This window comes from Microdochium trichocladiopsis (assembly GCF_020744255.1).
Source record: "Microdochium trichocladiopsis strain MPI-CAGE-CH-0230 chromosome Unknown B0I36scaffold_4, whole genome shotgun sequence".
NCBI classification, from domain to species: Eukaryota; Fungi; Ascomycota; class Sordariomycetes; order Xylariales; family Microdochiaceae; genus Microdochium; species Microdochium trichocladiopsis.
In genome coordinates this window covers 1,583,497-1,596,291 of record NW_025763547.1, presented here as the reverse complement: position 1 = coordinate 1,596,291, position 12,795 = coordinate 1,583,497, and the positions used below count along the sequence as shown (strand labels likewise).

The window sequence follows — 12,795 nt, the reverse complement described above, 5'->3', positions numbered from 1 at the left end:
TGGTACTGTCTGTAGGCTCTGATCACGCGGCACAGGGCAGCCTGGCGGGGTAACCCAGACTCGGCCAAACTTAACATGCCTAATGCGCTACTGCCATTTTTCTCTTTCCCCTGGCGTTTTAGCAGTTAGATCATGAGCTGCCGATTAGATACCATAATCACATCCAATTATGCCATTGGGTGGACTGAATTACGCACTTGTGTATCCGGGCGATGTGTCAACCACTGCACCAGGGATTGATGTATCCACCGTAGGTCCCGCATCAGGAGATACGGGGGATAAGCACTTCAGAACAGGTGCCTCCAGGTTTCCGTTTTCTGTCCTTGGCACCACATAGTAATGGCTGATGTTCCGAACGATCGAGTCATAGACTCATTCCACTGACTACAGCCACCAAACAAGACTCAGACCACAGCAAAAACCTTGAGCTCACCACCACCAGAAGTTGACAGCCATGCTGCTGACTCGGGAGGCACAGAGCTCCCCCAGCCACGAACCATGGTAGGGACTTCCACGTCCATCACTGACTGAGCTCCCATATCATGCTGATCGATGTCGCCCCACTGGAATGGAGAGCTATTTACGTGAGTACCCGAATGGAGAGCTATTTACGTTGAATGTTTATTTACACTCATCGCAGGGCTCGGCAACGACGACGAGTTGGGCAAAGAACAGCCACAACTACCACGTCGTTTCTCTGCTGAGTTGCGGAGAGGTTTCCAGCTTAGCCGAAGTGCACTGCACTAGTGGTCCTTGGCTTGGTGCAGAAAAGCGAAGCGCCAGATCAGTTGGTGTCTCCAGCGCAGCTCACTCCGTGCCTGAGCTCTGGTGAGCCAGGTTTGGCTTGGCTCTAATACAACAAGGCTCTTCCGCTCGAGCTGCGCGTGAAGGGTGCAAGTATAGGCAAATTTACAAGCTGGGGTTGATGCGTTACCAGAATACATGACTTAGGAGCACTGCCACAAAACAACTCAGTCTGTCTCTCTCCATCCCTCCCTCGCCATGATCAAGTTGTCCAGCCCTTCTTTCAAGCCTCGTTATGCTCTACTCCAATCCGTCCACTGCCCGCTCAAAGGGACGCCTTCTTGTTCAAAGCGACTGAAAGCTCATTAACAAGATCAAACCTCCCCATGGAGAGTGCAGGGGGAATCCGGTCTCTGGCGGTTTCCGGATCGGCACCCTTGGCAAGGAGCATCCGGACGACTGCCAAGTGGCCGTATTCCATGGCCCATGACAGCACGGTCCGGGGCCCCTCTTCGAGGTTTTTGGCGCCGGCGTCAAACAGGGCCTCGACCACGGCGGGAGCGTCGTTCTGGACAGCCCACGCCATTGGGTTCCAGCCATCTATGTCCTTGTCCTCCAGCCCCTGGGGCTTGTTCGCGAGCAGGATCCGGATCGCTCCTTCGTGTCCTCGTGCGGCCGCCCATGAAATAGGATTCCTCAAGCCATGGTCTGCTTGGTACCTGTCGAGTTTCGGGTTTTGCAGGAGCGTGCGGATGACCCCGACGTGCCCGTTTCCACATGCCCACGAGAACGCAGTTCGACCAGTCTTGTCCTGAAGGTTCAGATCGACTCCTCTGATCCTCTTCAGGAGGTGGCTGACGACTTCTTCCATACCTTCGCCCGCGGCCCAAGATAAGGCAGTACGTCCGTTGCTATCCTGGCTGTTGACATCGACGCGGGGATCTTTCGCTAGCGTCGAGAGTATAGCCAAATGGCCGCGTCCTGAGGCCCATATAAAGGGAGTTGCACCAGTTCGATCACCTAGACCTGCTGCGGTCGAGCCGTTCTTGAGCAGATACTTTACCACATCATGGTGACCGTTCCCAGCTGCCAAGGACAGCGCCGTTCTCCCCGCCTTGCCGCTGACGTTCACGTCAGAGCGCCCGCTGGCCACTAGCTGGCGCGCGCACTCCAGGTGTCCGCTAGCTGCGGACGTCAAGAGCGCAGTCTGCCTCTCTACGCCATGATACTCTGGATCGGCGCCAGCATCGAGGAGCAGAGAGACGACTCTGCCGTGACCACGACTTGCCGACCAGAAAAGTGCCTCGTCTTTCTCCTCTTGAGAGGCTTGACTATGTTGAAGAAGGTCACTTGTAAGTCCTACGAGATTAAGGTAAGATGCAAATACCAAAATGCAAGATTCCTGGGGGAACTCGGTCGCCGCATCGATGGCCTGGGATCTGGCATAGCTTCTCCATGTCTGTCCCGCTAGGGCGTCGACGTCAAGCAGAGTTATGACGGAATCTGCGAGCTCGGGAGGGGCAATATCTTCGCAGACTGAGTAGTGGTGATGCCAGCTTGTCGCCGCGTAATCATAGAATGGATGTCGTAAGGCCAATCCCTTCGAGAGGTCGGCCTCGACGGCCTCCGGCTCCTGGAAGAGTTCCAGACCTATAGTATCTTGTTCCCATATTTCTTCAAATTCAGGAGCCTTCTCGCCTTCGCCGAAGCTTCCGCGGAGCGTATCGTCTATCGGAGACGGCGCAGAGGAAGAACTCGGTGTTTGGAAGTCCCCGAGAAGTAGATAAAGAATGCAAGCATTTGCCATCTGAAGCGCAGCACTCTTCACAGAGATGACTGGCATGCCGGGGCATGACTCATAAAATCCGGAGTGCGATGAATCGTCTCCAGGCTGGAGTAGAAATTCTCTGACGCTCTGGTGGACTAATGAGACTTTCTCGCCCGAGAGCCGGACTAGTGGGCCAACAATGCCCTGGATCGTTCGAGCAATAGCTGGTTGGCAGTCCCTTAAAAGTTCACTCGAGTTCTGGTGATAACTGGTAATAGTGAAGGCACAGTTAATCTCCTCGAGGCGGAGGCTCCTTGAACTCCCTAGTATGAGACCTAGTAGTCGATGTGCATTTGTCAGATTTCCTTTTGCGATTTTGGCTAGGAAGCTTGAATATGTGGACTCGAGACTCGGCGGTAGAGTAGCCAATATCGAGTCAAAATCAGCAGCGGAAGCAAGGAGGCTATCTTCCAGTGACGTGAGGACCATATGTGTCCATAGAAACGTATTTCCAGACTTCGAAAGCATGGCTTCGAGTAGGTGGCGTTTCGTGTGCTCGGAACAACCATGTTTTTCGGCGACCTCATCCACTCGCTGGTGAATAAATTGCCGAACATCGTCAGCGTAGCCCAGCTCTCCGTTGTCAATCTCCAAGAGTCCTTCCCTTGCTGCACCAGAGCCACCAAGGAGATGTACCATTGGTCGGCTTGTCAGGAGGAACTTAACAGTCTTGTTTTTTTCTTGAGACGAAGAGCTGTCGATCAACTCTCTGATCGCACCGAGGAGAGTCTTGCAAGAAGAAGTCTCGCATTCATCGAGGGCGTCGATGACGACGTAAACTGACTCTCCCTTTAGTTCCTTGATCATGTTGTTGAAAACAGACCAAAGTGTGGCGAACGAATCAACCATGCGAGCGCCACAGACTTCAAACTCTCGGCGGATATGCCGAATCAATCGTCGATGCCGATGAACAAGCTGGAAGATGAGCCCGGTCAGAATCGCCCTGCCATCCTGCTGCGAGGTAATCTTCTTGTCGCAGAAGTACATGAGTACATGCTGGTTCCCTTCCTCGAGGCGGGTGGCCACTGAGTAAGAGAGAATGGTCTTGCCACATCCGGAATGACCCGTGAGCCATAGCACAGTGCTCTTCGCCTTTTCAACCCAAGAAACGAACAAAGGATGTGATCTAATCCATGCACAGGTCCCATGTACTGGTAAAGGTAGTCTTGACTTGTAGTCTCTCAGGTCGAAATGGCTGAACAATTTCATGCACGATCTCTCAAGATTGTTGAAACCTGTTGATCTGTCATAAGCCATTTTCTTACTGCTAAGCTTTAGAATATTTTGGCCTACTCGATGTCGAAGAATCTCTACTTTGAGACACAGCGGTGCGTGCGCGGCGACTCTCAACCGAAGTCTGAATTCGCCGGATGGCCTGACAGACCGATCTGCATTCCGATGTTTCGCATGCGAAGCGACACATGTCCCGGTGATTGAGATTCAATGGTAGTATATCTTCATCTGGCAGCCCTAGTATCGCCGACTGACGACTCACAACCTGCGGCAAGATTTGTGAATCATACACACGGAAGAGCGAGGACGGGTCTTCACTTACCGGCGTTTTCAAGGGAGGTAGAGGAAGCGTTTCATAAAAGGATATGACCATGATCTTTCCTAACAAATGTCGGACAGAGATATCCAGCTCTTGCAAGCTCTCAGAGTCGTATGTGAGTGCGTCGAACAGATCCCGCTTGATGGGGTTGGATATGACTCCCATCGTGCCAGTTGCTGAAAGGATATTGACAAATCGTCCGAGAACGACTCCCAGGTCGGCGAGGTTACTGCCACAATGAGGTGTGCCCAGGAACACGACTCCGATGGTGGAATCAAGTACATCGCCATAGCGTTTCTGGTCCATGTGGGCAAAAACCAGGGCCTGCGAAGAGTTGTAGCGTGTCAAGTACTATGGAGAAGGAGAGGCTCACCTGTTTGCAGACGATGCCTCCGAGACTGTGACACACGAAAATCGTTGAACGACGAGTCTGGAAGATGTGTTAGAGTTTGGAAAACTGAGGAACCTTAACTTGGGATCAGTACCTCGCCCATTTTCTCGCGAAGATTTCTCAAAGCATCAAGCAGGCTCCTCGCGAAATCAGGCACGGTTGCGACCGACTGATTCGCTGCCCATTTGGAGGCATAGCCGAATGTATACACGTGACAGCCTGGCATATACTTAGGCAAGGCGTCGCGGAGCCACATACTGCCAGTGTCGTGGGTCCATGTGGTATATGGGTGCCCATTCAGGCCGTGGATGGCGATGATATCGACGGGCTCCGCCCCACAATCATGACCTGCTTTGTTCTCATCAATTGGGAAGAGCCCAATCTGGTTGCCGGCCGGTACTAGGGCCCTCGTAGTGCCCGAAGGTGTCGGGTCCGGCTGCGGAACACGATGGCTCAGGTGGCCCTCGATGACTTGGGGTGTAGCGGGAGCGCGGGTGGCGAACGCAAAAGAGGGGTCATGGTGTTGAGGGGCGCTGGGGGGCTCTCTTTCCCCGCGAAGTTTGTTTTTAATTCGATTCAACATGTCGTCAGGAGAGCTTGAGAGTGGAGCAGTTTGGGTGAGACACGGTGCCAATGCAAAGGAACACGAAGGGGATAAACATGGGTTGCTCAGAAATGAAGACATGCGATGGCCAACACGTGCGCGGAATGTCTTGAAGAAGCTACTGTTTATCATAACAGTCCTGTTGGTTGGCGCTCTCTACAGCGACTCCGACTGCAGCTGCACGCACAGCGTGGTCTGTTGGGCCTCGATAGGACTAGCGCGGCCATCACTTTTCACAGCAACGACATGAGGGGCTGCGCAGCCAGGACCGCGAGCCCTCCCTCTTCTACCTTGCCCGCAGGCTGGAGGCGTGCCGCCTTGTCTGACTTCTCAATAACGTTGTCCCCGTGCAGGCCAGAAACTGGCACAATGCTGATTCTGTCAGACGCGTGTGACATGGTCAGCTTTGGTAGCCCTTGTTGCGGGGGTTGCATTGTAATCGCATTAGTCTTACTTGAATTGCGCAGGCTTGATCTTGGCGAATGAGTGTGCGACTTGCGCGAAGACAGTCTCGGACCAGTTGTTCAGGTCCCTGAGTCGCGTTAGTCGTGGCTAGAGACATTAGCCATGGACTGCACTTACATTTTGGTAGCAATTATAATCAGCTGCTCATCGACACGGAATTCCCCGGAAGACAGGAGGGTCTCAAGCCTTTGGCTTGAAGACGCTCCGTGGTCGTCAGCAGACGCATCGACAACCCAGAGAGCAACATGGGCGTTTCCAGGAACGTCTTCGGTGAGTGATAATGGTTAGCCTTTTCCGGATTTGGAGGATAGGCATGGTTACCTGTGACTGTGTATTGGGCAGAGGGGCCGTAGAATGAAACGGGCCTGCCTTGCTGGCGGTAAAGGGTTGCGATGCCACGATAATCGCGAACCCGACTCTTCTCGAGGAGTTCGATTTCGGGAAGGGAAGCCCCGCACTAGAGTAGAATGTTTTAGCTGGGATGAAACCAAGGCCAGTGTTCTTCCTAGCAGCTTACCGTGAAGACCAGGTGCCCAGTTAGAGTCTTCTTTCCGGCGGCCTCATCACCTAGGATGCACATTGTTTTTGGAGCCATTAGACCTGTGTTCGAGCCTGACGTGGCTGTAAGTGCCGGGCGAGGATATGTACGTTCTTGGTGACAGCGGGGAAGATGCATGGGTTTTACTTCCTGTTGGTGTTTGCGTCTCTGAAGCGCCAGCCCCATGCTTACGTAATGCAGACCAGGGCCAAAAAACTCCACCCACCTACTGTGAGCAAGAGGTGCTGCACTGTGCAGCCCACTTCAACAGCGATCCTCACCGATACATGGTTTTTGCTGCTGCCAGAAGAAGTATCTGCTTTGTCCAAGCTCACTCCGATGGAAGAATATAGCCTTATGCACCCTCATCAAGAAAACAAACTCCTTTGGACAAGTTTACCTTAAGGCGATCAATTAAGCTATATTCTCGGCTGCCAATATCTGGGGATGACGCCATAATCCCGGAGCTTCTCCTCGCCCGTGCATAATATCATCTTAGTACGCCGTCTGTCTACTTCAATTGTAGGTGTCGTTGGAATTAACATGCATCGTTCTCTGCTTACGCAGACGCGAGCTGGCCCTTCGAGACCTCATCTGTGATCTCGACTCGTCACATCGTTCACAGCTCTTTTGGCACCTTTGATCTTGGGGGTCCTGGAGCTGTTCCTAGAGACATGCTTCGCTGGAGAGCTTGGCAAACAAACAGGCCTGATCGATGAGAGGCATGTCTGCTCAAGGGAGGCGCCAGGCTGACCCACAAGAACCTGGTACCGTTTCTTCCACTTATTTGAGTGATTGCGATCTGCAAGCATTTTCGGTCGACGATAATCAGCAGAAGTAACATTAATGAGGTCCATGATCTGATTACTCTCCTCCATCGTCACCTCCTTTGCCATCCTTTTCCCTGATCCTCGTCTGATCTAATAGAACCCCAGTGGCTCCTTCCTCGCGTCCGCAAGCACGCCTAAGCGCCCGTATTGCTTGCCGGCTCTGCTCATATGTGACATGTTTGTTGCTGAATGAGCTTTGTCGAAAGACGAATTCGCAAGCCTCTGATAGCTTCCAGCAAACTTCGTATGAAGACATGTGTCGGTGGCATGAACCCTGTTTTTGTATTCGAGCACACGTAGTACCTCTCTGCCCTCCGCCTCGCAGACTAGCCGCGCGAACGCCTTCCTCGGCAACCAATACACATAAGCCGCCTCAGTATCTTTGCTCCCCCCCCTTTCCGCAACAAGGCTCTTGTAATCAGGAAGCCATCCGACGGGTTCAGTCCTGTGCCTCCTTCCTTCGCAGTAAAACTAATTATTCATCTTGTGGCTGTAAGTAGGCGCTTTGCGTGAGGTTTTTGATCCTTCAGCTCCTTCGCTGTGGGCGCAACTGATAGAACTTCTGGAATCGTAAATACCATCGTGGCCACTGCCAGTGTCACCATGGAAAGTGCACAGTCCCTTTGGTGTTCGTCTAGCCCCTTTTGTGTCTCCTGATTCCGCACTTGATTGTCCCGTGGTCCGTGACCGATACTGTTTCCTCTTCGTAGGTTCTCTTCGTGCACCACCTAAGGTCCAGCAAGGCCGCCATCAAGTAGCTGTTCACGCAGCACCTGCTTCCACAGTTCGCAGAGGCAGAGAGAGGCCGAAGGACAGGAAACAAGGCCCCGAGAGATCCGGGACGAGACCACAGGAGCACGGGCAGACGCAAAGGCGCAGCGACAACGGAGCGGGGAAGACCAGGGCGGGGCCGTGGCACCCCATTCTCTTTGATGCCGCGGTGCTACAGTGGGTGCTTCAGTGGGCTGGTGTGCTGGCTAGTGGGCGGCTCAGGGGGCTGGGGCTACCCTAGTGGATGAACCAGGGGGTGGGTGCCCTGTAGCGGCTCGTTTGGTGTACGAAACGCCAATCTTCAGTGGGGTGTTACAGGGGTGCTGTTGCCCCGAAGCGCGACAGGCAGACCTAACAGAAACACTTTTCTAGCGTAAGGAGCTCCCCACGCACAACCGCGCAGCGCCCTCCCCTTCTATTCCCCTCTTTCCTCCTCTGCAACCCGGCGCTGAAGCTGGACAAGACGTTAGCAGCGCACTCCGAGTCGCACACCCAGCAAGGTCCAACATACAACACCACGAGCTAGGCTCTCGAGAGCTGCTACCCGACGCCCAAGTAAACCCGCGCTCTGAGCTGCCGGAATAGGCGCTCCGGTGGAACTGCTGCCACCGACGCAAACCTAGTACGGGACCACCGACCGCACGCAACGCACCCTCGGCGCCGGCGCCGGCGAACTCCTATCGCAGGACATCCGCATCGCAGACGCGGCGTGCGCAGGCGTGGGACGTACCGGATCCTCCGGGGAGGCCGCGCGGTTGGCTACCTCTATGAAGTGGGCAGCGGCGGCACGCGTCTCCAGATCGAGAGACAACTGACACATACGCATCGTCCGCCGACGCGCGCTCGGAGTGGGCTAGCGAGGACTTACGGCGACGCGGGAATGGCCAATTCTGGCGCACGGAAGGCGCCGGAGCCCGCGACCTCCCTGGACGTAGCGACAGCGGTACTCAAAAGCACCGGCTGTGCGCGTGACGCGGGAGGCCGTCGCGGCTTACTGGTGTGTCGAGCGGCGCCGGGCCCGGACCAGGCACTGCTGCTCTTGCTGCAGAAGCAGCTCCACGACGGCGTCGGCGGCGGCGACGGCAGCGGCAGCGGTACGGCCGGAGCCGGAACGCTTCCCGGGACTGCTGCACAAGGCGGTAACAGGCTTGTAGGAGGAAGAAGAGGAACAGACGACGAACGCAGCAATGAGATGAGGCATCACGAACACCGGACACACCGCGCAGCGTTGAAGGAACGCTCACGCATCGCCCGCACTACGCACACGACCCGCATATCATTTCCCCGTAGAAAGGCGCGGCCGCCAGGGCCCCTCTCCTTTCCTTCTTCACAAGGCTTGGCTGTTGAAGAGTCATTCATTTGCACGCGACGAGAGGTTAGAGCTTAGGCGCCGCTCAGGCGCAGGGAAGACACAGCGTATATTTTCAGTCCAACAGCCTCACGGCACGGTTTGATAAACTACATAGTATGACTCACAACACCATGCCAGTTATTCGCCTGGCCCGGCAATGTGGACACTTGGAAAGGAGGCATCTCATGAACCGCCTCTGCATGGTGAGCAAAATGGCGAGCATGGAACAAAGGAGTAGTACAGGGCGTGAAGGGACACCTAAAAGAACTCCCTTCTCTGGTGCCGCGAAGATGTCCATCAGCTTCGAAATGTTGGCAGAAAATATGCTTCCCAAATGTATCAATCCGCGTGTATGCCTTGGATTTTTTCAAGGGCGCACAGCGGGAATCCCCTTGACAGAACGGGCAGATGAGCTTCTTCGGCTGTGGACGCAGCACCATTCTCCCACAGTGGGAGAAATCCTGCACCACCCTCAGGCCATGATCTCCTTGAGGTGACGTTCTTGACAGACGTGTTCTGTACTTGGGTGGCGATTCTGCAACCATGCACAGCTCGGCCATTGCGTTGACTAGCTGAGCGCGTTTTTCATCGAGGCCCTGAGATTTAATCCTACCATCCTCATGGGAGAAGAGGCTGGCGATCTGTGATCGAGCGGCGTATTCGAAAGCGGCTCGAGACTTGACAAGCTGGTCCATAGATGGCTTGCCGTTCATCTGGTCCGTGATCGCTCTACTGCTAGCTGTCTCGTGATGCGTGGTGATCGTAGTGTTAAGTAGCTCTCGCCTCAGCCCTTGCTTGCGACTGGTGATCTGGTTGTTGAGTTTGTCGTATGATTTGACTAAAGCGACCAATTCGGGGATGTCGGAGCCTCTAGCTTCCACGACGGTCCCGAATAACTTTCGAATTTGATCTCTGACCTCTGACCGAGCCTTTTTGTACTGGACAATGTCAGGATGGACATTCACGGTGCTCGATTGCTCCGTAGTAAGTGTCGTAGGTGCTTCGGTATCTCGAGCAATGCGACCGGTCTTGTGCAAAAGCCTTGCCCTCGGAGGACTGCCGAAGGTGATGGCCTGTATATCCTTGTCGATGAAGCCGGTCATGTAGAATCGGCGGTAAACTGCCGATGTACCTCCAATATGATCCATGATTTGATTCCTCTCTTCCATCGTAAGCTCTTCTGTCAGCTTCTTGCCCGATCCGCGACGAATCTGATAGAACCTCAGCTTTTCTTCGTATCCACACGCACGACCAAGCACTTGGATTGCCTGGAGACACTGCTGGTATGTGACATGGTCGCTGTGAGAGGATCCTTGTCTGAAGATGAATTTGTCGGACCATTCTGCTTTCCACTGGAGCTTTAACCGATCCATAGTTGGGGGGACTCGAAGTTTGTAGATGTCTTCCAGACAAGTGATGTCATCGAGGAAGGCCTTATCCGCAATCGCCAGAGCGAGAAGGCCTGTCTGAACACAATGGATCAGGTTGAACTCCTCACGGAATCCTGCATGGATGGGTTTCCCCGACTTGGTGTCTGTCAACTTGAGCTTCATGACGATGTCTGGCCGACATTGCGGATCGTCTGCGGGAAAGAGCTGGATTTGCAGATCCTCGTACCGCAGTGCAAGGACAGCACTTGGCCGTGATGCCATGACGCCAATGATGATGAAGGCCATGGCCACAGTCACCCGTTGCCGCTCGTGAACAAAGGCCCTCGTGTCGTGCACCCAGTGGTAGAAGAGAAGATTATCCAGATCGTCAACGTAGAGTGGCGACTTATCATCTTGAGCCTCCCTCAGCGAGTACTTTTGCTGCAAGAATCGCAGATGCTGGAAGTATGGTTAGTGATCGGTGCGGAGGAGAAGAGAGCCAAGCTACCAACATTGCTCATCTCGTTCAGAACGCCCATCTCCATCCAGCCCAGACTTGTCTCGGCGTATAATGAGCTGATTTGTTTCCAATAAGTCTGTAGCGTTGAAATGGCTTTTATCCGTCCACGTTGGATCAACCACTCAAAGTATGCTTTGTAGCAATTCATGTCGAGCGACAGGAGCGCCTCCTTAGGATCGCGTTCGATCCTGCGACAGTATCTGGGTCACGTTGGAATGAGCACGATGTGCTTGGAGATGTGGCATACTTACCGATACCAGATTTTTCGCTGTCGACACAATCCCTCCACCGTCCTCTTCTTCCGACGCGAAGGAGCGGGTTGCTGGTTGTAGTCATGAGCCAGAAGAGGCAAAGGGTCGACGTCCTCTTCATCAAGACTGTCGCCGTCATTGCAGCTGGGGTCATCGCCATCAACCCCAACTGAAGCCACGGTGTACAGTTGTGTCCAGGGCGTCTGCCTGTCCTTGCGCATGCTGAAGATTGATTGGCACTTGCCTTCGCGGATGTCTTGGCTTCTTCAGCACTTCGTTGGCTGGGTCGTGCCTCAGCTCGAGAAGATCATCCAAAGCTTCAACTTCGCTCTGACAACTGTGCCGGGATGGCGGATTTCATGCCTGACCACGAGTGGGCGACAGTGGAGTGAGCGTGTTCGAGAGTGAGCGAGGGTGATTGATAGATATATGAATTAAGTAACCAGCTCTGGGATTCAGGAACCTGGAGTGGTGGGGTGTGCGGGAAGAGAAGGAGGGGGTGCGGCCAAATCACGGAGGTGGCGCAGACATGGAACTGGAAGCAGTTTTGATCGCTCTGTAAACCAAAAACAGGGATTTCACCACCGAAACATTGTTTTTAAAAGAGAAAGACAGTTCAGCGGAGTCGAGTATCAGCATACTTCTTTCTTCGCGAGCCAGGTATGATGACTGCTTCATATCTATTGGTGCTGCCCAGAAAAGTATTTATGGCTCAAATTACAAACTTTTCGGCTCCTGTCCCTATCTATCACCAACAACATCTTAGCCTGCTATTCTTGTCCTTGATTATCACTTCAATGCCGTTCTCGTAGCTTATTTGGCGTGCGATGAAGTTCAAAGCTTATGTGTGATGTTAGTTTTAGATGTTTCTCTCTTGTGGAATGCTTTTTTCCGCTTCCGTAATGATCCAAATCACTCTGAAGTACTCCATATTCATGTGACGAGTCTATCCACCGACGTGTCCGGAAGATGATAAAATTATAAGCATATTTATTGTACTTTCCGCTCTGATGATCGGAGAATTGTGTTAAGCTGTTATACGTAGTCGACGATGCGTGCTCTTGTTGCTTTCTTTCGATTAAGTATCTGCCCATCAACGTACATTCGGCAACCTACCTATTTAAAATAAAACAGCTTCAACTCTCCGTCTTTGAAACCTGTTCTTGCTGTATCTGCGGAAGTATGTCCATCACCTATCGTTAGAAAACCAACAACTCTACACTACGTTGATGGATCAAGAGAGGCAAATGACTGTACAGTCTATTATTATGCCGGAAAAGAGTGAATTGGGTTAAGTCAAGTCAAGTACGAACTTGATTCTTCTGTGATGTAAATATCTGAAATCGCTAGTTTCAGTCTGTAGTTATTGAACAAGTCTATGTCTGTTTTATCGCCCGAAACTGCCTCTTTTTCATTCCGGCACTGCTTTGTTCACTGCTAACTACATCGCTGGCATTAACCTATTTACTTCTCGAGTAATGAGGCCTTCGGACCTAGTTGCTCCTCGTAGCCTATACATCTTGGGCGCTAATAACTATTTAGGTAGCCGGCTCACAATGGCACCGGTCATAGTAAATCAA

The 12,795-nt window shown here is 53.1% G+C and overlaps 5 protein-coding genes across 5 annotated transcripts; 2 read left to right on the top strand and 3 right to left on the bottom strand.

Annotated features, from left to right (window-relative positions):
* Window positions 1-950: 950 nt before the first annotated feature.
* On the bottom strand, window positions 951-5,743 carry B0I36DRAFT_104322 (uncharacterized protein). Its single transcript, XM_046147765.1, has 6 exons — window positions 5,702-5,743; window positions 4,610-5,497; window positions 4,498-4,554; window positions 4,128-4,448; window positions 3,866-4,070; window positions 951-3,807 (listed from the first exon to the last, which is right to left on the bottom strand). The coding sequence occupies exons 2-6, from the start codon at window positions 5,249-5,251 to the stop codon at window positions 1,070-1,072; spliced, it is 3,963 nt and encodes a 1,320-aa protein (XP_046013876.1). The 5' UTR covers window positions 5,252-5,497; window positions 5,702-5,743; the 3' UTR covers window positions 951-1,069.
* On the bottom strand, window positions 5,570-6,179 carry B0I36DRAFT_241515 (uncharacterized protein; the record flags this gene model as incomplete). Its single annotated transcript, XM_046149850.1, has 4 exons — window positions 5,570-5,651; window positions 5,702-5,849; window positions 5,906-6,041; window positions 6,102-6,179. The coding sequence occupies 4 exons, from the start codon at window positions 6,177-6,179 to the stop codon at window positions 5,570-5,572; spliced, it is 444 nt and encodes a 147-aa protein (XP_046013875.1).
* Window positions 6,180-6,943: 764 nt separating this feature from the next.
* B0I36DRAFT_320658 (uncharacterized protein) lies at window positions 6,944-7,847 on the top strand (the record flags this gene model as incomplete). Its single annotated transcript, XM_046153576.1, has 2 exons — window positions 6,944-7,435; window positions 7,531-7,847. Coding segments are annotated over exons 1-2 (471 nt in total), but the record flags the coding sequence as incomplete, so codon positions are not given.
* Window positions 7,848-8,455: 608 nt separating this feature from the next.
* B0I36DRAFT_104293 (uncharacterized protein) lies at window positions 8,456-9,145 on the top strand. Its single transcript, XM_046147763.1, has one exon. It carries the CDS (start codon window positions 8,604-8,606, stop codon window positions 9,108-9,110), a length of 507 nt encoding a protein of 168 aa, XP_046013873.1. The 5' UTR covers window positions 8,456-8,603; the 3' UTR covers window positions 9,111-9,145.
* Window positions 9,146-11,620, bottom strand: B0I36DRAFT_104296 (uncharacterized protein). Its single transcript, XM_046147764.1, has 3 exons — window positions 11,216-11,620; window positions 10,957-11,164; window positions 9,146-10,903 (listed from the first exon to the last, which is right to left on the bottom strand). The coding sequence occupies exons 1-3, from the start codon at window positions 11,434-11,436 to the stop codon at window positions 9,182-9,184; spliced, it is 2,151 nt and encodes a 716-aa protein (XP_046013872.1). The 5' UTR covers window positions 11,437-11,620; the 3' UTR covers window positions 9,146-9,181.
* Window positions 11,621-12,795: the final 1,175 nt, after the last annotated feature.